Source organism: Cinclus cinclus, chromosome 9 (assembly GCF_963662255.1).
Source record: "Cinclus cinclus chromosome 9, bCinCin1.1, whole genome shotgun sequence".
NCBI classification, from domain to species: Eukaryota; Metazoa; Chordata; class Aves; order Passeriformes; family Cinclidae; genus Cinclus; species Cinclus cinclus.
The window spans coordinates 24,427,377-24,452,799 of record NC_085054.1 but is presented as its reverse complement, the minus strand read 5'-3'; the positions used below and the strand labels follow the sequence as shown (position 1 = coordinate 24,452,799).

Below are 25,423 nucleotides of genomic sequence, written 5' to 3'. Positions count from 1 at the left end.
TACTGTTTCTGGTTCTCCCATCTAGTTTGCCAAAGAAATGCCAAAGGTAGTAATCAGCAGTGAAACTGACCAAAAATTAGGAGTATTTAGTGCTAAATTTCCTTTAAATGAGAGTATAGAAAAACACAGGAGCCTCACTTAGTTTCATACATCTTATACATGTTTTGAAATGACGCAGTTAATTTCTCACCATACTTATTTGTTGCAGTCTTTGTCTTACTCTGTTTGCAAGTAATGTATGGAAAAGAGAGAGAAGTGCTTCAGAAATATGCAGACAGTAAAATAAATCATTAGGAATATTAGATGTGTTTTGCGTTCTGAATGCTCTCCAGCAGTTTGTGTTCAAACATTTGAATAAATGGACCTTTTTTTCCTCTTTTTAGGGTCTGAACAATGTGATTGCAATAGACTTTGACTACAGAGAAGAGTTCATTTATTGGATTGATTCCAGCAGGCCGAATGGCAGTCGCATAAACAGAATGTCTTTAAATGGAAGTGACATCAAGGTATGGGGATTAATAATGTCACTGCTAGAATTAAATTTTTTGAGCGTTTTGGGAAATGCTCCTTCATATATTTAACCCAGATGGTGAAGCTTTGGTATATGAATACAGACGCAGCATGAGCTAGCGAGTCCCAGCGAAATTTTTGTATCTTATTTCAAGTGAGGATAGGGACAAGGGAAACTGTATATAGGAGCTAAATTCCTTATGACTTATCTGACAGCTTGCTCAGTTGGCAGTTCCGTGCAGTTTCCAGGATGCCAAAAAAAAAAAACAAAAAGAAAAAACAACAACCAAAAAAAACCGAACAAAAACCAAAAAACAAAGGGCTATAATTAGGTGTAAACTGTGTAAATACACTGCTGTATTATTTCTTAATATATAAAATTTCCTGTGATCTCGACTTTGTTTTTGTTTCACCTCCACTACATTGATAATTAAAATAACTCGGTGTCTTTGCTGTAAAGGGTAAAAGTGCACTCCCATTTCTGCACAGCCTGTCTGTTCTGCTTCTGTAGTGGATTAAGTTCACAAATCCACTATTAAGCACATTTGTTGACTTACGTGAATATTTTCCCAGAACTGGTGATAAGCAGTAAGGAATTCTCTGTTTATTCTATTATGTCTGACCTTCTGAAACATGGAGTTAAATGAGCAGCAACATATCCTGTGAATTTTGTTCCCTCGTTGCACACCAATAAACATGCAGAAAGAAAGGATTTGTGTTTTTCATTCACAGCTTGGTGCATGGACTGACACATCCTCAGAGCACATCAGCTTCGGTCCTTAGGAGTCAGGGTTTGAAACTCACTGGCTTCAGTGAACCTTGTTTGCATCCTTCACACCAAAATAATTGTTCTTAAAAAGAAAAAGAGCAAACAATTGCATAAGCAACTTCTGGCACTCTGAGTGCATGGGGGTAAAAGTAAAAACCTAGCATGCAGTCAAAAGTTTTACCTGTGAGGGGAAAAAATTAGAAGAGAGGCAAGTGTGGGGTTCAAAATCCATTAAATCCTTGAATCATATTTATTGTCTTTAAACAGTTTCCAAAGCATCCTCCTCAGCTTCTGTCCCTTCTGGATGATTCAGTATTATATAAAGCCTGGGGATTACTCAGACTCTTTATCTCTAATCTTAACTATTTCAAGAAGAACAAAGAATTTTTCCCAGTCAAAAATGTTCTAATAACCAAGTGGAAGAATACAAAAAAAATTGCTTTCTACTGATTCATTACTAATTTCATATTTTAAGAAAAGGTTTCAGAAAGTTAAACAACAAGTAAAAGAAAATTAGGATGAGAACATGGAGGATATTTCATTTTTCTGTCAATTTGCAATTTGCACAAGGGTCATGTCGATGATAATTTTGCTCATATAGGATTCCATATTCAAAGCAAAAATAATAAAAATAAATCCCTTTAATTTTCATACACAAAACTTTTTTTTCCTCTCTGGAAAACTTGGCCCAGATTTGTCATCTAAAAGCTAAAAAAAAGGTGAAAAAATTAACAAGAATTATATACTGTAGGTGTCTCATAGTCTGTCAGTAACCTTTCATCCAGTGCCAAATGTTTGTGACTCTTTGACTTGTTTATTAGGTTGCCATAGGACATAATTAATAGCTGACATTATTAAAAAATATTTGAAATGAAATGTATAGAATTATTTATTTAATTATTTAAATGCTAGTGCTATTATTTACTACCTAGAAAACCTGTGTACATATTTTAATGGTGTTTTTTTGGTCACAGGAGAGAGTTTTTTACAGCTTTTCCCCTGAAGTGTGAATCTTTTATTTTCATTTCTTCCCACTTGTTGTGTTACTCTTTGTTATAAGTAGATCTGCTCTCAGTGTCAGTGATGCTACTTGATATATTGCCTCAGATTCCCCTTGCAGGAGATGGCATTTCTTCAGCACACCAGCTCTGAGAAGCCTGATGGCATCTCATTTTTCTTCTGCCTCTGCCCATGGAGGAGGTATTTACAGAATTGAAACGACAGCTTTTTCACATGGACGTGTTCAGATATTAACACAGTGTTTTATGGCAAGTTTAGATTCAAATGTTAGTGGAAAATGCAGTAGGAAGCTGGACTGTGCACATTAAGTGGCACACTGGTGATCTCAGTGACTGGGACGTCTTGAAGTGACTCTCCCAAGGAAAAATCATCAGAAAGAGAGACTCATTATTTTGGTTGATGCTTTAGTGTAGTCTTTAGACAGCTAAACCACTATCTAAATTTTCCAAGTTATCCATTTCTGCATGAAATGTCCCTTGTGCCAGTGCAGCAGTTGCTGCAATTACACATTTATAAACTGGTGAAGCTGCTAGTGTGAAGGTGTTAGAAAATAAAACATCTTATTCCCATTAAAAAACAGTGTATCCTGGAATTTAACTTTTGAAAAAGATTTTATAAGGTGATAAATTATGTAACAGCCTAAGAAGGTGCTTTTACATATTCATAACTATAAAATTGATTTAAAGCATCTCACCATATCCCTTCTTATCTTAAAGGCCTTTCTGTATCTTCAGATGGTAAATAAATTTAAAACTAGCACATTCAGTTATACATAATACAGGTTTGTACATGAAGTTTGTATTCTGGTGCACATGCTGTTAGTGATGAAGATAACAGTAAATTTGAACGTACACCACAGAAATAAAGCCATTATTAGTGCTTAAGAAAACTGATAAATTTCAAGTATTACTTTCTGATTTGTGGGGCTTTTTTTCTGAAGTTCTAGTTGCACAGACCTAATCAGGACTTAATCAGGAATAGAATAGGTCAAGGTAGAATTTTCACGCCCAGAAGAAATGGGACTCAAATGATTGTGAATATTCAAATATTACTGAACACTTGACATGAAGTACTCCCAGACAAGCTGGACTGAGTCATGCCATCATGATGAGATCTGTAATCACATGTATCGAGAGGAATTTGTTCAAGTTCCAGAATTATCCAAGTCATCAAAACCCCAGAGAGTAACACACCCCTGTCAGTAGTCTGTAGGCTTTCCAGTAGGTGACTAAATTGCTTTTGTCTCTTAATGATGCAGTCCTTCTGAAATTTAACTAATTCTTGGGAAGTTCCTCATTCTTCTGCTGCATGAATGCTGGAAAGAAGAGCGCAGTATTTACTTTCCAACCAGCAGCTCACTGAGTGCTCTCATGGTCTCTCTGTCACGATGACATATGGCACCACTGTGACATTAAAATGAAGGATACACTGATGGAGACTGCTGAGAGAAATAGGGAGAGGAGAAGCAGATGTGCTCAAGGGCACACTGTGGGGAGAGCAACCTCATCACCACTCTGCTCTGTGGAACAAAAATAGAATAGTGAAGGGGGGAAAGGCTGGTTTGGTATGATTTGGTTTTTTGTTTGTTTGTTTTGTTTGTTTGGTTGGTTTTTTTGTTTCGTTTTGGTTTGTTTTGCTTTAATTTTTCTTTTTACATTAAGAGAAAAAAAGCTTAAGATGAAAAATGAAAGATCAAAAGTTTTTAAAATTTGTGCACAATGCAGAGAAGATGGTAATTTCCTCTTTACAATATGGTATGCTCCACTGTCCCTTACTAGGAGAAAAGTGTCACATTGTCATAGCTACTTAAGAAGTGTCATCATCTGAGAAGTGTCAGTGTTTAGCAGTGAATAATGCCCATTTTTCACATGCTGTATGTCACTGTATCAAATATACAGTGTCTCAATATCCTAGTAGCAGTAGCTCTTGAGTTGTTCCTTTTCCCAGTTATTTCGATGAATAATTAATGTAATTTTTGTTTTTCCAGGTAATTCACAATGCAGCTGTTCCCAATGCCCTGGCTGTCGATTGGGTTGGGAAGAATCTCTATTGGTCTGATACTGAAAAGAGAATTATTGAGGTGTCTAAACTCAATGGCTTGTACCCAACTGTCCTTGTGAGCAAGAGAGTGAAGTTTCCCAGAGATCTGTCCTTAGATCCTCAAGCTGGGTATGAAGCAGCCAATTTTCAGTACTTCGTAGTTAATTCTGATTTGATATTAAAATACTTTTTTGTTCAAAAAAATAGATAGGGTACAGTACTTAGTTGATTGTTGTTTCGGGTTTTTTAATCTAATCATCAGTAATAGGAGAAAATTTTGTTGGTCTAGACTCTACCTAAACAAAGAAAAACAGTGTTTTTCCTAGCATAAAAAAAATAACCTATCTACTTTAGTAGTTTCAAGATAACAGCTAATTCCTCCTTTTCTTAGAACTAGAATTTAATTTACCTCTAATTGTACCCTTTCTCCCCTGTAAAATTTGGAAGGGATGATGAAGACCTTTAATGTCTTCAGGATATGAATACATGGGATCTTTCTGAGGTTGCCTGGGCATCCCTGAGAATGCAAAAATCACTCTACAAAGTTAGTACAGAGAGTCCCAGTCTTTCACAAAGGCTTAGACATAAAAATGAGTAGCCATAATAAACTTACTGGGTTTCTTCTTGGTATGTATAGACAGCTTTCCAAAGCTTTTTTTACATTTTTATTGATAAACATAAGCCTTTGTTCATTTATTCTAGTATATAATTTTACTGGAGAAAACTCCTCCAATTCAGAGTTATAATTTGAAATAATGATAGTTGTATCTTGGAGATTTTTTTTCTCCCAGATGAGAATTTTTTAGTGAATTATCCTGCTGATGCCATGCAGTTTGTTTCCAAAGAAAACATTTTCCATTGAAGAGAGTGGAGAAAGTTCCCTCTCTGCAGTTTGTGTGGAGCAGGCTTGGTGCCAGCATATTGCACCTGTGTGTTGTAGGATACCTGTGACTGTTCTTAAGGCCACCATTTCCTCCTGCACACAAATTCTGTTCCAGGTGGTTATTAAGAATATAAGCTGCATCTGGATTTTAGAGAGCCTGTCCAAATCCTGTAGAGCAGGATCAGCTTCCCAGCTGGAAAGATCTGTCCTGAGGTTCTGAGTAATGGCATACAACAGCAGCCACATGCATCCATGTACTAAATAATGGGAATTTTCTTTATGGCAAACATGCTCTGCCTTGTGGTTAAATAGCATGTTGGGGGGAAAAATTGCTGCTCAGCTTTCCAACAGTCTTTCTCAGTGTTTCACCCATTTTTAAACCCTCCGTACGAAAAACTGTTTTCGTGTTTTGGAACTAGTGCTTCTTGAAGCAATTCAGTGTGCATTGGGTGGCTGTTAACAGCAAAAAAAAAAGTTTTGTAATATGTGTTAAAAAAAAGGTAGATGTGTACCATATTTCTGATAAATTTAGTAGTGATGCCATTTATGCAGGATGTCAGATTCACAAAGTCCAGTTTGGGTGGTGCTTCAAATTCTAAGGTATCAAGACTAAACCATTTAAATGTGCATTTTTCTAGTCCATAATCAATTTTAAAAAAATCACACCTAGCATGAGGATTCCTATCCAAACCCTTTGCATTCAGCACACCTATTTACAGACAGGTCTAGAAAAATGCAAAGATTTATCTGCAAGGTGGAAATATTGTAGAGCAATTACTGATTTATTCTTGAGATCAACTAAATAAATTAAGCATTGAGTCATAGAATGATGTGGTTTAGAAGAGACCTAAAGATCATCCAGTTTCAAACCCCCAAGATGGGCAGGGATGCCATTCACTATCCCAGGTTGCTCCAAGCCCCATCCAGCCTGGTCTGGGACACTTCCAGGGATCCAGGGGCAGCCACAGGGGCTCTGGTCAGTTATTGATGTTTTCCAGCTGCTGTATTTTGTGTTACAGGTACTTGTACTGGATCGACTGCTGTGAGTCCCCACACATTGGCCGTGTTGGGATGGATGGATCCAGGCAAACTGTGGTTATAGAAACACAGATATCCAGACCTATGGCTCTCACCATAGACTACGTCAACCACAGACTGTACTGGGCTGATGAAAATCACATTGAGTTTTCTGACATGGATGGATCTCACAGACATAAAGGTTGGTCAAAACTGCAGCTGTTTTTTGGGGTTTTTTTTCTTTTTTTTTTTTTTTTTTTTTGGTTTTTTGGGTTTTTTTTTTGTTTTTTTGTTGTCTTTTTTTGTTGTTTGTTTTTTGGGTTTTTTTGTGCTTTTCATGCTATGTATAGTTACATAAAAACTGTCTTTTAAAACCTTTTTTCAACCTTTTTCTAGATGATTGTTTTTTTCCTTTTATCAACATTTTAAAATCTGTTTTTCATTTTTGTTTTCTGTTATGGATATGAATAGCTTTTAAACGTGCACAAACACACAGTTTCCCACAAATTATGTGTTTGAGGCAAAAATGTCAAATAGAGAAAGTAGCACTAGGAATAGACTCAGCAATCTGAGGCAGCCCTGTCAATTTGATACTTTGGTTTATATAGACATGTTCTTGATTAAGTTACAAAGTGAGTGAAACTTGCTGTTAAAAGTGGAAGGGATAGATCCTCTGTGCCATGTGTCAGAATAGGGCTAAAATAAGACATTTCTCCCACCTCAGAAAGCATGGAAAAGCCACTAGTCTGCTCAGCATGAGACCTGTATTTCAAATGATATTTGAGGTTTTCGTGGTAGATAAGTGAAATAATAACTTCTGAAATACTTATGCAATTAACTAATCTTTATCCCTGTGTTTTGCTTTGCACCTGACAGGTAATTAAAAAGCTTGTGTCTTTTATCTATGAAGTATTAAAAAAAATAAATTCTACACTATGATGAATAGTTCTCATATTCTGAATTGCATAATTAAAGATCTTTCATTTTAATTTAAATGTATGAAATAGTATCTCTCTCCTACATTTTTGTTGGGGTTTTATTTGAGATGAAACTGTTATCTGAGCTCGCTCCTCAAGCTTTAACCAAACCTCAGCGCTGCTGCACTGCTGGAAAATCTTCATTGATCTGGGCATTTTTAGGCTTTTATCTCTCACTGGGTGCCTCCAGGTCTTCTCCAAACCACAGCTGATGAAATAATTACTTTATTTTCAGATCAAAGCTTTACCATGAAATAAAAAAAAAAAAAAAATAAAAAAGGAAAAACAACAAGTTTTCTCGTCCTTGTATTCGTAACTTGTAGGTTATAAATACATCATGAATAATGCAATGGCAGTTGTGTGAGATGGTAGATTGGAGACACTCTAGCAGTAGCTATGAGAGCTGTAAACATCCCCATTAATCTCAGCATCACGTCCCTGTTTTTTTCAGGACAAATGCCTGTCAGTCGTAACCTGCTCACCTAAGGAGCGCTCGCTCGGACATTGCCCCGAGCTGGATTCCTGCTGACAGTCAGTTCTTCTGACAGGGGAAGCAGAACTCCTTACTCCTCTTGATGTCATTCCCTGTGCCACCATCCTGCTATTTTCATTCTCAGAAAATTATCCTCTTACTCTTCCTTGTGGATCTTTCAAAGGAAAGAAGTAAATAATATCCCATGTGTCTCTCTTAGCCCTAAACTGACTGCAGTGGTCAACCCTTTCACAGTCTTCCCTTTCAGCCTGAGAATTTCAGAATCTTTCTTTTCCCAAAAATGTCCTTCTCTCACTACACTCAGCTGCAAAATTCCAGTCAGACCATCTTCAGTGTCCATTGCCTTGGTCTCCAGCCTGTGGGGCTCTCCTGCACAATTAGGTAAAATAATTTTCAACTGCTTTATATCTGCAGAGTAAATGTCTTCTCCTGAGGATGCCCCATCCTGGAGAAGAAGAAAAAAATGTCACAATGCCACAGTAAATTTGGATTTCACAATCTGTTTTCCTTTGTCATTTTGGACATCTTGTGTTGCCAAAGTTAACTAAGTGGAGATGGTTGAGTTTGCTCTTATCGTTTGTGTTTTCAAATGGAGGAGGATAAAGGGACAGATACAGCGAGCACAAGATACATTCGCACGGAGGAGAGGAAGAAGTCTGAACGGGAATGCTGTGAGTGATGCAATCTGAAGTGCTATTAATGGCAAACTAAGCATTGTCTCACTTGTTTCTGTGGCCTCTGAGGATAAGGCTGGCTCGTTCTGAGGTTTTTTCTTGGGACTATGATTTTTGTTTCTTAAATTGTCTGTTACAAAATGTGTCAGAAAATGCCTCAGAGATTTCAAAAGACCCAGCAAGTAAATAACTCATCAGAATTAGTGGATTTCATGCCATTAAGGGATGGTATGAGACAGTGTCAGTATTCTGTGCTCCACATCAGATAATTTAGGATAAACACAAACTTAAGCTAATTATTGACATGCTGTCTGTTAAACCAAGGAATGTTTATTACGTGCAATAAGAGTTTAGTTCTTGGTGTTAACAGTTTTTCAACAACTATGGACTTTTTAATTTATTTTTTTCCTCATGAACTTTGAAGCTTTTTTAGAAGAGCATCTGCTGCTTTTCTCTTGTAAAGTTCCTCTGCATTTCAATAGAGAAATGTTTTTTTATAATTGCCAAGAGAGTCCTAATAAGAATTTTGAAAACATGCTAACTAGGCCAGAAATCTTAGAGTATTTGGGAGCTCCTCTTGGCACTGGGGGCAGCAATGACCTTGCTGAGCTGTTTGAAGTTTAATGCTTGGTTATATAAACTGTCTTTAGAGCTTAGCCAATTCAGCACTGCAGCGTTCACAAATGTTATACACTGTAAATGATTAAGCAAGTATTGAAGGACTAATCTGGCTAAGCACTAAGCTGGTTTACTTATGTGAGCTTTCAAAAAAAAAAAAAAATAAGAATTTGTCAGACTTAGCTGCTTTCTGTTCCTACTGCCCAGAGGAGATGCAGACTTCACAGTTCCCTGGGTATCTTGGTAGCTCCATGCAGGTTTTCCCAACCTTCAGAGCTCCAAATCCCAGAGGTGCCCACATTCCCCCATTTCCCTTTGAAGATGAACATTTCATTTATAATGAAATCACAAAACAGTGAAATCTGACAGTCCAGTTTAGGACGTACGGAAACTTCTCTGAGATTAGGCCTTAAACTGTGTCAAGTTTATACTGTAAAAACAAAAATTGGGCACTTCATTCCTTCATCTGACGGGGGCATGGAAATCAAGCAATGGAAAAGTGTTGCTCTTTAACTAAATTATTATTATTAAATTACTTCTTTAGCTGTAATATAGTTAAAAGAGAATAACTTTCCTGGAGTAACTCAATTTGAAAAAAGACCCTGTTCTTGAGACAGCTCCTTCCTGAATGTTTGTAATTCTCAGAATTTGAGAGTATATATGCAAGTTTTGAAGTAACAAGGGGATTGGAGATCACAACCATTTTAATTTTTAGTGCCTCTAATTTCAAATGTTGCTTATTGTAGTGAGTTTGTAGGTAGAAAACAAGTATTTGTAATTTTGGACCCTGCCACCAGACTTTATGAGAGAGTATGTCCAATTGTACATAAAACTGAATGTAGAAGTGATCCAAAAGATTATAGAAACCAATTCCTTCCAGATTTATACTGGAAGTTTTCATAGCTCAAAATCTAGAGAAATCTGAAAAGAGAGTTTGTTTCTCAGAGCAGATGAATAGTTCTGATATGACAGCAGGTTTTTTTCCCAACTTTTGAGGAGTCTATAGAATTACTCATAGTCACATCTGATAGCATAAACTGGTAATTTCTTCCTCTCCATTACTGACTTCTGAATTCACTTTTCATAATTGTTCCTATAAAATTCTCCAATCCATATGTCTTCCTAAATCTGATTGCCTCATTTTATTGTGTTCCTTCTCTTTTAAAGGATAATATTCAGGAAAAATTGCTCAGATTCAACTATATTAAAGGCAGTTCAAACAGTTTGTTTCTTTAAGGTTCCCCAGGCTCCAGTCTGTGGAACCCAGTTTGCGAAGGTTGCCAACAGGTTCCTTTCAGTATATTCCACTGCTCTAGTGAAATATGCTCAAATTAGATTCGATTATAAACTTCTGAAAATAGTTCACTATAGTTCAAACTTCTCCATGAGCTGGACTTGTGCCATCACAAATTTTAAGGGATGAGCATTACTTTCCATGCAGTTGTTCCTGTTAGGGGGCAATCAAGACAAAGAACATAAACCACAGATTTTTCTGTTTTCTGCCTGTTTGTACCAACACAATGGAAAATGGGAGGATTGTGATCAAGGGAGTTGTAATATTGAGCAGCTCCCATGGTTTCAGCAGAAGATAAATGAGATAAACCAAAGTGTCCCAGTAGTTTATATCCCCACAGTTGGATGGTGGCAGGAGAGGGAAAGATAAAAGGAATATCTTGGGGGTTGCTGGGAATGGATATCAAAACCAGCAGCAAGGAGTCTAAGGTGAGGGGCTGGAAGGCGGGTAAAGGGTCCCTGCAAATCTAAAAAATAATTTAAAAACCTTTGAAACTCACTAGCACACTGTGAGTTGTTCTACTCAAATAGTGATTTGTATATATTTGAGAATAACTTAATTACTGCTCTGTACTGCTGTGGAGTAACTGGCATATAAACAGCTGCTCACAGTGAATTTTAAAAGGCAATAAAACATTTTAAAGTGGGACAATAAAATATTACATTCCTAGTTTTGATCAGTTGGTTTCAGATGCAGATTTTGAAAAATGTATGCATCTCTTCTCATGGTGTTGTTATACTTAATAGTGAGCTTTGATATCTCAAATAAATTGGTGCCTTAAGATGTTTAGATTTAAGTCTAAATTTCCTTCTTCTTTAGTGGTAGCAGTTTGGGGGTGTATAACGAATTTTGTGTGAGTAATAAATAATTCTCAGTAATAAAGTAATAAATATTCTCAGTTTTCATTGTTTCAGTTACATTTTTATACTGGCAAAATATCCCCCGCTGAATGCTAGGACTTTCATCTTCCATCCTTAACCACATATGATGTGTGATGTATCTGTTAATTTTGCAGAAATATTTGCTCGTGAACATGTTATTAAAGATATGGGTAACAACATCCTAAAACTGTATTTTTAATTTATTATTTAAATGTGATATGTAGCTTCAATTGCTGGACTTAATCTATATAGTCCATTAATATCTTTTTTTTTCTGTTCATTGAGCTTGACAGGTTTAGGTTTTTAAACAGTGTCAATTTCCTAAAAGTAATAATGGTTATAAAATACCTCATCTTTAAAATTTAAAATATTTTAATGTAATATACTTAAATTTAATTATATATGTCAAAACTACATACTTAGTCACAAGCTTAATAGAGATAATCTTATTGTCATTATTCATTATTAATTTTATGGACAAAAAACTTCAAATTCTTATCCAAGGGAGCTAGCATCAGGAGTAAGGAGTACAAGAAATTAAAAAGTATTGACTGTGTCAGAGAGGCTCCAAGCTGAATGTAAAATGAGACAGAAACAGCTACAAGGGAGTTCACTTGGAAAGTGGACAGTGGGGGCCACTAATTGCTGCAGAAGAGATCACCAATCTCCAAGTTTATTTGGTTTTGTAGGTTTAATTGCTATTTTCTCATTAAGTGTTGTTCTTCCTTGATGCAATTTGTCTTTGGAGGGTTTGTAATCCTTCCTAGGAGATTACCACTGCTTCCATTTAGATCAAGATGTCAGTAGGCTTTTTACTTGTGTTTTATTGCAGTTCAAAAAATCAGGTTTCAGAGAGTAGAATTCAAAATAGTGTAACCTGTTTTTTCAGGTTTGGTCAGCCATGTAAACTGTATGTGTTTGGGTCCCAAAATTCTTAAACAGAAACTGCTCTAATGCCACAGGGAGCTAGCAAGTCATTTAAATTGCTGCTTAACAACAATTAATTACCTTTAGCAATTGATTCCCAGCACTGGCACTCTAGCTGGGTGAGTGTTTGGGAAGAGCCTAACAGGAATCTTTCACCCCTTCTGGTTTTGTAGATTTTGCACAAGGGCAGGGCAAGTTTGCAGTCTCTTATTTTAGGAAAGGGAAGGGTCAAATCTCTTTCTGTCTTGGAAGTGATCAACCATCTTCTGGAACAGGATAATTTTCTTCTTTTTTTGGGGTGTTTTTTTTTTTTTGTTTTGTTTTGTTTGTTTTTGGTTTTTTGGGGGTTTTGTTTTTGTTTGTTTGGGGTTTTTTTTGTTGTGTTTTTTTTTTCCTCTTAGATGGGGTCAACAATTGTCATTTAAAGGACATTTTTCTTGATATTGATTTTGCCACCCGCCACTGAGACCTTTTTTATTATTTGTGTTATTGTATTTGCTTTTTTACTTTTGGAAAACTTGTGTTTTAACAAGAGCAAAAAGGAGCTGGGCTTCACTTCTGTATGGCTTCTCCATAGGCAGATTTTGTAGCTCAGGAATCCTAGAAGGAATGATTTTCATTCCCAAAATCAAATTAATATCTTTTTTATGCTTAAGTAAATGTGCTCAGAAAATATAAGGGAAAAAGAGTTCACTTCTCAGAGAAAAGTAAACATTTGTATCACAAATATGACTTACAGCCTATGAATTTATATTCTTGGATCAAAATTCATACAAAATGCAGGAGAGAGACACAGATATATTTTAAGTCTGTCATGTTTCTCATGTGTCTACATAATTATGTTCCCTCCTGTGGCTCTTCTCTTAAGTTCATGCAGCACTTTATCTTCCTTTATTATGTTGTATATTGTCTTTTTTATTTGTCTTAGAGTATCTAATAATTTTTATTTCCCACCACTTCTGATCTGTTCCAAGCCTCCTCATTTTCCCCTTTTATTACCTGCCTGTGTTTTTTCTTCCTATTTTCTGCAGCTTTCTGAAAGGCCTGTGTACTCCTTCTGCTTTCTGCCTCTTCTTTCTTGCCCCTTCTCTCAACTTGTTTGTCAAGCACTGTTTGGGATTAGCATTCAGTGTCAGAAAATCCATGATTTATGGATAAAACCACAAGAGAATCAAAGTTGGCAGCAGGTGTGTTAGAAGAGGAGGAATTGCAAGGAACTTGCCCAGCTCTGGGAGGAGGAAGCTGTGGTGGAGAAAGGAATCACAAAAGTAAATTTTTAGCTTTAGCAGAATATATTCCCATCTTGCAATGGGTTTGCAATGTGATAAAATGTTTTCATATAGCTCATGCAGAGGAAGCAGAGGTGCTTTGTTACGACTAACCTGCCTTTACTTAAAGTGTTCACAAAAATTGTCTGGTTTTGCAGTGCTTGCCAAAGAAAGAGGAGCACTGAGTCTTCCTTTCCTGTTTAAAACTGTGATTCACACCAGAGCTTGCTGTAGGGTTAATAATTAGTATGGCAGCACTTAATTACTGTATGTCATTTATGACGAGATTGATCAGCTAAAGCTTTTTTGGAGTTCAAGGAGAGAGTGGAAAAAAGGAAGTGGGTGTTTCTAGCACTCCATACATTTCTAGAAAATCAATATTCATTGCCTGAAATTTTGGAAAGCATGAAACACGGATGTCCTCAAAAGGCAAAGAACAAAGAGCATGAGAGAGTATTTTACTGCTCCACCAGATAATCAGATGAAAAAACGACCTCTGATTCTGTTCATTTTTGTTTGGTCATCCACAGTTGATGGGAACTGTAAATTCTATAACCTCTTACATGTCAACAGTTTTGATGCTTCCTTGCTTATAAGGAAAAGAAAAATTGCATTCAGCTATGACTGAGCTATTCCTTAAACAGTAAAGTTAGTCAGAATTGGTTGCCATTCAATGCCTTTTTTCAGAAAACTCTCTCAGACTTTACAGGTTTATCTTCTACAAGAAAATACATTGAGTTTTATGGTCTGCTTTGAAGAACTTTTTAAGGTTTTTTTTTGTTATGTAATTATTATTATTTCTACTTTTACAAGAATTTTATATTTTTATGGTCAGTGTAGAATTTTTGTAAGAAATATTTGTCCAGTGATTCTGTACTTATATTCAGTTTTCCTTCAAATGGATTTTCATTTGCATATATTTGTACTATTTATTGCTTTCTTAATTGATTTTTTAATAACTTTCCCTACCTTTCATAACAGAATAGATGTAGCTTTTACAGCTTTAAATGGTGCAAGGTTGTGTTGATTATAACATAATGAAAAGTTAATGCAGAAGCCCATTAAAATTACAGAGTTGCTCAGAAATAAAAATAATGACAGGAAAAACTGCAACCTGAGTCTCTGAGTGTTAAGCCATTGACAATTTCAAATTTTTTCCTATAAATGGTAGTAATAGGAAAGCCAGTTTTTAGAAACAAATATATTTTGTCATTCTTCTTTTAAAGCACATAAAAAGAAGAGAGTGTAATATTTGTTGCATTGATAAGGTGGATTTATTTTTAAGAAGTTAGAAAGAGTTAAGCTTTTAAACTTGGCACTTGCAGATTTTTTTTTTTTTAATAAAAGAAAATTGTACTTGAGTCAATGACCAGAGTTGTTTTTTTGTTTTTTTTTATGTGGAGTGTTCTAACAGTAATATTTAAAATTTTGTGTCACACTCTTAACTTGGCTTCCCTATTAATGCAGTGTGATGAGACAATTCAGGCAGTGTGTGATAATCTCCTGAATCTTCTTTAGCTCATGAATATAAAGTTTCATCTGGATTCTGATGTATGTTTAATCCAATGAAGGCAGGATAAATTCTGGCCACCCACAAACATCCACAAAACCAAAGAGTAAACATTTATCTATATGCTTAGGATATGGAGTTTGCTTCCTGGATATCCAGAATCAGGATGACTATTTGGTGTATTTTTTATTGGTGGGGAATAAAAAAGATGATGAAATCAAAATAATTTTTTCTATGTAAATCTCTTCATGTACATTAAGGCTTTTATACACCCTTTTATTCTGATTTTAATTTTAACTTTTATCAGAAAAAAAAGAAGACAGATAAAATAGGGTTTTTTTGTCTTTAGAGAGGCTGGAGTGGGACCTTTGACATCTTTAATTTGATGCCAAAGGTAGAAGGGTCATAATTTTTATGAACCAATATTATCTCAGAACTGAAGCAAAAATAAAATAATCTGTTTTATGGAAAGCTTCGGGGCCTCATTCAGGACAGTGGTGTCTGATGTCCCATCCTGCTTCTCCTGTCAGCCTGGTTTGTATTTCTCATTGGAAACATTACACAATGGGAGTCTACAAATCCCAGAAATTATAACAGCTTTTCTTGCACTGTACCGTGCATGGAACTCTGACAAAGTTGCCTCTGTAATGAGTGCCAAAATTGAGATTTCTTTGGACTTTTAATTCTCGGAAATGCTGTGACGGTCTTTCAAAAATATCCCATTGTTATTTCAGTGTGATAGATCTAATTCATGGAGACATATAAGAAGGGAAAATAATTTCAGGCCTAAGCAGCAAGGTCTCCTTGACCAGAAGGCGACATGCCCTGCACTGGAGTTCAGTAGTGGGAGGACTATTGGATAGAAAATTGAATTTTCTAAGTTGTTGTTCCATATACTCAGTATCAATCATCAGATCTCAGTCACCTATGAAATGTTCCAACAGGAATTTGAGATTTGCCAATTCTATGTCAGCACTTCCAGGTAAAAAGATGCAGAAAGCGAGGTAAAGGTGTTAAGGATGCGCTGGCTAAACATGGCAGTCAGCTGATATGATCTGCCTTTTCAGTAATTAGAGTGATTCTGCAACAAAACATTGTTATTTACAAATTAATTATTGTGGTCTGATATTCTTCTGTGACATTTATGATAACTACTATTGATGGAGGTGAAAAAGAAAAAGTGACATTCAGCTACTGTTTACCAAGAACAAATACTTCAGGATTAAGGAGTGTACAGCAGGATAAAGAATGCTCCAAAGCTTTTTTCTCCCTTTTGTCCTTCCATCCTTTTCCAAATGTTGGATCATAATTATGTGATACTGTACCTATGGTCTATCATCATCATGGGTTTGTTTTTTTTTTTTTTCTATATTGTGTGGTTGGTGATGCTAGAAATTATCAATAATTCATCTTACTGCAATGGTTATTTTAATACTAATTGTTTTTTATATTTTTGCTGTCTCCCTTGTCAGTATATTTTGGTGAAATGAAATGCTGTTAATTGTATGAAAGCATATTAAACACACAGCATCAGGAGATGTATATGTTCTTGATGTTTTCTAATAACTTCTATTCCAGTAAAAGAGCCAATTAATATTGCTCATGCAAGGAGTAGGGAAAGTTATGTTTGTTGCTTATTACTTTAAAATTTGACATGTGTTTAGTTCAAAATCTGGTGGGTGTTTTTTTTTTTTTTAACTGAAATTCTCCTTTCCTTAACACTGACTAGGCCAACAAATTCTAAGCAAGTGGGGCTTGTCCTCCATCCACTTTCAGTGTAGCTGGTAATGAAGGACCCCGTGGTGCTGGTGTGTTGTCACTGTAATTATTCTCAGGACATTCCATAGCAGTTGCTCTGGCAGCCCCTGCAGTGGGGAATATTTTAGCTGGCAGGTTCCCAAGGGTGAGTGTTAACCTGAGCATCTCTCCTTCCAGTCCCTAATCAAGACATCCCAGGGGTGATCGCACTGACATTGTTTGAAGACTACATCTACTGGACAGATGGGAAAACCAAATCCCTCAGCCGTGCCCACAAAACCTCTGGCTTGGACAGGCTCTCCCTGATCAACTCGTGGCACACCATCACAGACATCCAGGTGTATCATTCTTACAGGCAGCCCGATGGTAATTATTCTGTCTCTGCTTTCCAAGCAGCTCACTGATGTGTTTAACTGAGTAGCCACGTGCTGAGGTACTGCATGTCATTTATCTGCAATGATTGGTTCTGTTTCAAATTGTAAAAGTTTTCAAACTATCATTTTTAAACTTAAATCTGTGCTTAGAGTTTTAAGCACATTGAGTATTAAATACATCCAAAAAAATTGTTCAGTAGAGAGATAATTTGTATGCTTAAAAAATAACCCAAATACTGACTGAAAGTACAGAACTGTTCAGTTACATTAAAGTGCAAGTTACCATTTTTTAAGAGGGGAAAGTGTGTTATTAAAACTTTTAACCTGGTTCTTTTAAAAGTGTTAATATTGCAGAAGAATACCCCTGAACTGAGGGAATGTCAGAGAATGTGAGTGGTATGATGGTGTCTTATCTGCTCATATCCCTGTATTTGAATCGTAACTGAATGCTATTTGGCAATTGACCTAGATAAGCTTATCTTTTCTCTCATTATGGGGAAAAAAAATAGTGCTTTTTTTCATACTCTCATTCTTTCAGTATTGAAGTTATAGCCATGGTAATAATTCTTTTTTGCGTTCAACAGAGAAGAGCTTAAAGTCAAAAGGAAGAGTTCACCTCCGGGGTTTTTGACTCATTTGAGACATTGCATTGTAAAGACAGTACATGGAACACAATTTCCTTCCTCCAGAAAGCAGACACCCCAAAGTGTGCTAAGAGGCTCTGATCCACCTCCCCTGTTCTGTCCACAGTGTCCAGACACGTGTGCACGGTGAACAACGGTGGCTGCAGCCACCTGTGCCTGCTGGCCCCTGGCAAGCTGCACTCGTGTGCCTGCCCCACCAATTTCTACCTGGCCGCGGATAACAGGACGTGCCTGTCCAACTGCACCGCCAGCCAGGTACGTCTGCTGCTCTGCCCCTGCCTCCAAGCACAGAACCTGCACAGGAACGGGCAGCTGAGCTTTACAAGGAGCTGAACACGCGGGGCTGCACTCACAGCCTTTTGTCTCCAAGGCTGGAAGTGGGGGACCAGACTTGCATTGGCTTTTTCTCCAGAGAGTGAAGCGCTCGTTCGCTTTCAAATGTCAGTGTCCCTGCCAGCCACCAGGACAAATGCAGCTGTTAAACCTGTAAAAATAGCCCTGAAAAATAACATTTGGCTGAAAGACAAAATACAAAGTGTGTATAACAGTGCTTGGGATGCACAAATGGATTTTGCATTAAAAAAGGCAAGCAAGCTCAGCCCAGTTAGAAAGATTGGAAAATTATAGACTTGTGTTCAAAACAAGTAGGTAATATGGAAAAAAAAAAATCTTCAATTAAAACACTAACCTGCATTCCCTATTACTTAAAATAGAAATTCATTACTTTTCTTCTTAAAAAAAGTAAAACATACTGATTTCTTATAAGAGAGCCACTTTGATAAAAGCCTTTGGAATGTTGTAACCAGACAATTAATTGGTTGTTACAGTATATATGGCCTTTAAAATATTACTGGTAGTCTGATTTTCTAGTAGCTCCTTTTTGAGTTGTGCTAATGACCTTTTACAATGTTCTATATCATGATGCATGATGATTTCCACCTTTAAGGAAACAGCACAGCCACTTTTGGCTATTTCTGATGGAAAGGAGTCAGATGGTCCATAAACTGATCTTGTCTCTCCAGAGCATCCTGTCATGGCTTATGAGAAATTATTTAGTACAAATCCCATTAGACTCTTTAACACCATAACTCTGTCCATTTAAGACCCATATGACCCTGATCCCTGATTTTGCAGGGTTTTGTCTCCTCAATTTAAAAGGGAATGCAAGTATTTTCATAATGTCTAAAACTTAGTGCCTATTTCCTGGAAATAACTTTCTGATGACATCTTGGCAGCCTGAAGAACCTTGTGGTGAGCAGAGCAAGTAGAAAAGACAAAGAGTGGCAATTGTCTGAGTTTCTGTTTGTCTCCTGCCTTTGGCAGCCTCCTGCTGAGCCCCTGTGAGCTGCAGGTCTGTGTGGCAGTAAGAGCTGCCCTTCGACCCAGCCTGTTACACAGCAAGTCCCTCAAGGTGGTACAGGAATGATATAGCTCCAACTATAGGTTCCATAACATAAATGCCTTTGAAACCCTAATTTTTCGTGGCAGAAAAGATAAACTGAGCTAAGGCACCAAATTTAATATACTGTTTAAATATAGTTTTATTGAATAATCAGTGATTTTCAAAATGTGAAGGAAAGGCTGCCCAGCGACAGAAAATTTTTTAATGTCTTGCCCTTCTAAAGTTTTTGGTTTCCTTCGTTTCTGTGTTCATGGAGACACCAGGTAGGAAAACCAACATTTCTTAAAAGCTGAATTATAATCTACCCAGATTTTTCTCCCTGACCTGAGACACATAATGTACTCAGTTCTTAGGTTTAGGCCTAGAAAATTGCATCAATTTGTACTGTTTGTTTTGTTTGCATTCCTCTTTCAGTCAGAACAAAGGTACAGTCACATGAGTAGTGAGTAAATGCTCAGCCTTCTTACAATGGATTATTCAGTCTTTTTCTACAGATGTTTTATCCTTTAGAAAGTCTGGAAGGCTTTACATTTTGTTTGTTCATTTAATTCAAACAATGTAAGCAATACTGTACACAACACCACACATTAAGGCTCTTTTCTATAAGTGTGGGTGTTTGTCTGGAAAAATGATGTTATCTGCTTCAACGGTCTACAAAAACTGAGAGTTGAAGTGTTTGCTTTGAATAAGACCTTCAAGAATGAAATCACAGAATGCAGCAAAATGCAATGGGCAGTTTGTGTTGGGGCATTGTAATCCAGCATAAAGCAGTTATTGAAACTACTGTGATTTTTATCACTTTGGCAACCTCAGTGCCAAATGCCTCCAAATTTAAAATATATATATTTAAAATGCAAGTTTTGTAAAATTAACAGCCAGAAAATATCAATGCAACCACGCCTTAAGCGGCGAAGCTGATTTTCATAAACTGCGCTATTCCTGCTTCTAAGTAAATAAACAAATAAATAAATAAATGTTAACATGAAAGCTTTTCTTCCTGCTGGCCTTTCCTCTCTGCAGTTCCGTTGCAAAACCGACAAGTGCATCCCGTTCTGGTGGAAGTGTGACACGGTGGATGACTGCGGGGACGGCTCCGACGAGCCCGCCGAGTGCCGTAAGCACACACTGCCTTTGGGGCCAGCCACGGGGTTCAACCCAAACAGAACACTTTATAAAATAAGTTTAGGAAGAGGACTTTTATTGACACTTTTGTGTGCAGCACTATTTTTACGTTCATTGGTCACTTGAGTCTTTTTAGGAAAATCATACATAGTTTTCGTCTTTCAAATCTTTACTTCATCCTGGCTAAAGATTTTCATTTTGATGCTGTGCTTTGAGGTTGTGGAATTCCTTGCATAAATACAGAATTCAAACAGGTTCATTTGGGCTTTTTTCCTGTGTACTGAAAATGTGAGATTCTAATCACATTTGCTTGTGTTTTGTTGCAGTTACGGAAGTTTAGATACACATTATTATTTAATGCAGCTTTCTGAGCAACAACGATGTTCTCCCTGTGATCCTTGCTTTCTCCTCCCTTAAGCTTATACTTGAAAAAAATTGTTCTATGTGTTCTACAATCTTCTGGTTAATTAACAGTTAATTTGATTTTTTTTCTGTTGAAATCCCTCACCCCTATTTTTACAATTTTGTAATTAGTTCTCTTTTCCTGCTGCAGAGGCCTCTGAAGCAAATTCTACACATGCAATAATTCTACTTAAGTTTTTATTTTAAGCTACTCTACATTTGTATATAATATTACTATAGAGGTACATAATTGCTCATTGCCTCTAATGACAGTGGCTGGAGAAGGAACAATGTTAGGCCTTTCTTGGGTAACAGAATTACAGTGGGATAAGGAGTATCTTAAAAGCAGGCTTGAACTCAAGCATTTAGATCTGAAATTGCAGGTCTCAGTTGAGCCTTTGGTAAGCTTCAACCTGCAGGGGGTTCTCACTCTGTGTCATTAGCACTGTAACTAGAGCTGCACAAATTAAAGATATCAGACTTTGAAATTAGTCTTGCAATCATACGTGTACCATGTAATTACTAATATATTGAGATTATAAAGGAAATACAAGTTTATAGGTATTTTTGATTAGTCCATAGAGTAAGAACAGCAATAGTGAGACTTTAACCATTCCTCTAGTAGTTTTCATAAGCAGTTTTGTCTTTTCCCAGCGGAATTCAGATGTCAGCCAGGACGTTTCCAGTGTGGCACTGGGCTTTGTGCTCTTCCAGCCTTTATCTGTGATGGAGAGAACGACTGTGGGGACAATTCTGATGAACTGAACTGTGGTAGGTGCTTGTATGCACTGCAGGCTTCAGAAACAGGCCAAACTGGTTTAAATGTCATGTTTCACACTCTGTCAAAAAACATTTTTCTTCATGACCTTTGAAGTTTTGAATCTTTTAAACTTTTAATTATTTTAACTTATGTTTATTTTCTTTTAATTTGCAGACACGCATGTGTGTCTGTCGGGGCAATTCAAGTGTACAAAGAACCAGAAGTGTATCCCAATAAATCTGAGATGCAATGGCCAGGATGACTGTGGTGATGAAGAAGATGAAAGAGACTGTCGTAAGTTATGCTTGGAGAATTTTGCTCTGTAGCTGGTTTTAAACAGGAAACTGGAGTAAAACACTGAAAATGTCTTCTCTCTGAAACAATTTGAGAACATGCAAACAGTTCATTCACAGGACTGTGTGCAATGAGAAGAAACAAAAGAAAAAGCTAAAATGCCATTTATTAACTCCAAATTTAAAGTCATTGCAAAGAAGAGAGGGGTATAAACAATTTCAGGAATTTAATTGGGTTTTTGACTGAGGTTAAAACACGTATTTGACTCTTAACCACCTCACAAAGGACTCATCTTCCCAAGGTGTTCATCTGCTATGCCTTGCAGCAATATATTTCAGTGGAAAAAAATGTTTTTCAGAATCTCTTGTTGGAAAAGCTGTACATCCAAACCTCCTTCTACATCCTTTTTCTTTCATTGATTTTTTTTTAACCTTTTCTGTTCCCATTTCTCTGGAGATTTCATTAATTTGTCTATGCAACTGGATTTCCTTTTGCTCAGCTTTTAGTGCAACTGTTCATACATGTATTTTCACTTTTCTTAGATACAGGTGGAGAAAATATTTTCAGATTTATAATGGAAATTTGTTGAGTAAGTTTGTGTCTTTGATCATTTTGTAACAAAGATGCTAGGGCTGCCTTGAAATGTAGCTCTGTCTTTTACTGATTTCACTGCTCAAATCTGCTGCTGATCTGAGCTGCTTGTTCTGGATCAGCTTTCTCAAGGTTTGCATGTGCTGCATTTCTGCAAAGAACAAATCCTTCTCCAAGGGGAGAAGGGTTGCTAAGGATAGAAAGGTTTTGTTGATGGCCATGTTTAATGGCTGTCTTCCAAACTGCTCAGGAGAGATGTAAATACAAGTGTTGCTGAAAACATTTCATGTTGGTTTGCACGTTGGGTTTCTTTAAAAACTGATTAAGAGGATCAGGTAAACTCCTGTGAGAGATAAGGGAGATTACTTTTTTTTTTCCCTTGAGAAGAACTGCACATGCTATATGGAAGGCTCCCAAAAACCTTGAGGTGTATCTGGCAAAGTTAAATCAGAGCAGCAGAGTCTACAGTTAAGGGACTGTGAGTTCACATTGACTTGAGGTCCTGGCCCAGGACAAGTAACAGGTGAGATTCTCTCTCACTCTAATGTCACCAGTCTGGGATACATAAAATACTCATTTTTTATCTCTGCCACTGTTCTGCTTTGCTGACCAGGTGACGTTTTCAAAGTCACATTTCACACTGAAGGCTTTCCTCATGTGCAATGAAGGTCATTGTGCGCATCTTTCTCGTAAAGCCCTGTGAAATCCCCTGGTGAGGATCAGAATTATTTGTTGTAGCACAGTTGGGAACATACCCAGGTCTGTGGAAATATGACACTGAAAGTAATAACAAGAAACCAACTTTTAGCAAACCTAAAATTTTTCATCTTGCCAAACCCAAGAAACAAGAATGATAATATCAGGGAACAAATTGTTTTTCAACAGGGGTAGGAAAGTTTTTTAAAAAGCACTACAGAATTCCTGAGGTAAAGGGGACTGACATTAATGTGGGAAAACTTTTATCAAAGGTTTCCTGTTTTCCCCTGATGGTCAATTCAGTTTAAAATTATTTAGCGTACATATACTTATCTCTAAAGAACATCTAGAACCATGTGTGTGCACTGAAGATCTGGCTTTTTTAAATGGCTGTTCTAAGGTTAATGCAGTTTGACTTAGAGCATCCTTAAAGAATAGGCTGAAAGCTCAGCTGCATCTTTGCCTCTTTTCTTGCTGCAAGATTCATTCAAAAATTGTTGTTCTAAACTGATAAAGTGATATGTCAAGCTTTTTTCAACATTTACCCAGTTTGATAGAGCAGAGAATTTCACAGAAATCATGCATAATTTTGATTCCATTTTTGATCAAAACATCCAGAGCTACCTTAGTATTATAAATTGATTCAGAATTTATAACAGGCATTTTAGAAAGTGAAGGAAAAGAACTTGTCTGACTTTTGCTAAAGTGATTTGATTCTATCAATAGTAAGTATGTTAAAAGAATATCACAATAGAAACTTTATTATATTTGTTTTCTCTTAATGTTTATATAAAACAATAAATAATAAAATGACAAAATTATAAACAGTATAAACCTGAATGTTTTTTTCTTACAGATATTATATAAATTATGCTGGAGACACCCAATTTCTGATTCTTGGATCCTTAATATTTACTTTCTGTAAAACACGTGTTTTAAATATTAGCAGAAATTTCTAATTTTGATCTGGAATTCTTTTCTTTAAAGCTGAAAACAGTTGCTCTCCAGACCACTTCCAGTGTAAAACTACCAAACACTGCATTTCCAAGCTGTGGGTGTGTGATGAGGACCCAGATTGTGCAGATGGGTCAGATGAAGCAAACTGTGGTGAGTATGCCAATAGTTCTGAATCTGTTGCTGTGGCTTGAAATTTTTTTAGCAAAAGGAAATAATCATCCCACTTTTTATGTCCTCTTTCAGTGTTTGATAATACCAATCTGGAACCTCTCTGGCTCATCCAGTTCTTACTAAATGGCAATCTTTGTATGAGTAGTTCATAAAATTCCTGTTGTACCACTTCTTTATTGGCAGGAGCTGCAAATGAGGCTCTCATTTGGCATTCAGAATCATAGAAGTGGCACAGAATGTAGTGGCTGTCACAGGATATGGTGACATTCTTTATTTTTCTGTCAGTGTTATCCATTTTTTGTCAGTTCAGTCTGCACTTTATTGCTGCTGAAGGTCATAAATAGTGAAAATACAATAATTTGCAAATCCTGGTATTTAAGACAGATGATATAGAAAGGTTCAGAACAGTTTCTAACTTGATGTGGCCAACTTGTCTCTGTGAGCTCCAGGGAGTTACAAGTCAGATCTTATTGTTGCAATTAGAGAAAATAATAAATGTAAATATTCTGCCTGGGGAATGGATCACAGACAATCAGAGAGAGAGTAAGTGGGTCAGTACTGCTGGAAAATCCCTGAAGATGGATGTCAATGTGAGACACACACTAACCATGTGCAGAAACACTTGTGAAACTTCCAAGACTGGTCTATCAAGGAAAATACCCCAAAAAAAATGCTCTGAGGTAGAAGAGAGCAAGATAAATATGGAACATTTAAAGCTCTCACCATTATTCATCCATGCACCAGTGAATGGTTTGATGAAACACCTGTGTCTGGACAAGTTTATCTCTGGGACAAGAAAGTAACAAAACTACAGGCTACAGTCAAGGGCAAAGCTCTGAGCTGCTTTTCCATGGATGTGTTTCAAATAATTGACACATGAGCATATATAAGAATGCTGAAGGTGGCAAATATGCCTGGAAAAATGAACTTGCTCAACACTAAAAAGCCAAGATCATTGTTTGAATTGCCAGGATGGGCAAAATAATTATTCCTATCTACTGGTGAGAAGTTTACAGTCCAAGGAATCAATTGTCTTGAAGGAACAGTGAATAAAAAAGGAGATGAAAATTCATATCCACTTCTGGGCTGTTATTGAAGCAGCCCTGCCCTGCTCACTTTCTGATTTATGTCACAGCTACTTTCTCCACCATTCCACATCACCTGGATCTCCAACATGCTGTGGCTTTCCAATTGGGACAGCATTCCAAACTTCCAAATTGTGGATTCACATTTTGGCCAGCCTGTGCACACCCAACTGTTGTGGCAAGAAGGGTCGTAACACAATTAATCTAGTAATATCCTCAGGTCACAATTTATTCTTTTTTTTTTTTAAGAGAAAAAAGAAATAAAACTGATAGTAAATAGGAAAAA

At 36.7% G+C, this 25,423-nt stretch overlaps 1 protein-coding gene across 1 annotated transcript in view; it reads left to right on the top strand.

The window, feature by feature from the left end:
* Nucleotides 1-25,423, top strand: part of LRP1B (LDL receptor related protein 1B) — a 290,652-nt gene that overhangs the window by 196,642 nt on the left and 68,587 nt on the right. Inside the window, exons 55-63 of the mRNA XM_062498644.1 lie at nt 384-506; nt 4,287-4,468; nt 6,242-6,441; nt 16,817-17,005; nt 17,764-17,912; nt 20,080-20,173; nt 21,238-21,354; nt 21,518-21,637; nt 23,912-24,031. Coding sequence (XP_062354628.1) covers nt 384-506; nt 4,287-4,468; nt 6,242-6,441; nt 16,817-17,005; nt 17,764-17,912; nt 20,080-20,173; nt 21,238-21,354; nt 21,518-21,637; nt 23,912-24,031 — 1,294 coding nt within the window. The remainder of the gene's footprint in view (nt 1-383; nt 507-4,286; nt 4,469-6,241; nt 6,442-16,816; nt 17,006-17,763; nt 17,913-20,079; nt 20,174-21,237; nt 21,355-21,517; nt 21,638-23,911; nt 24,032-25,423) is intronic.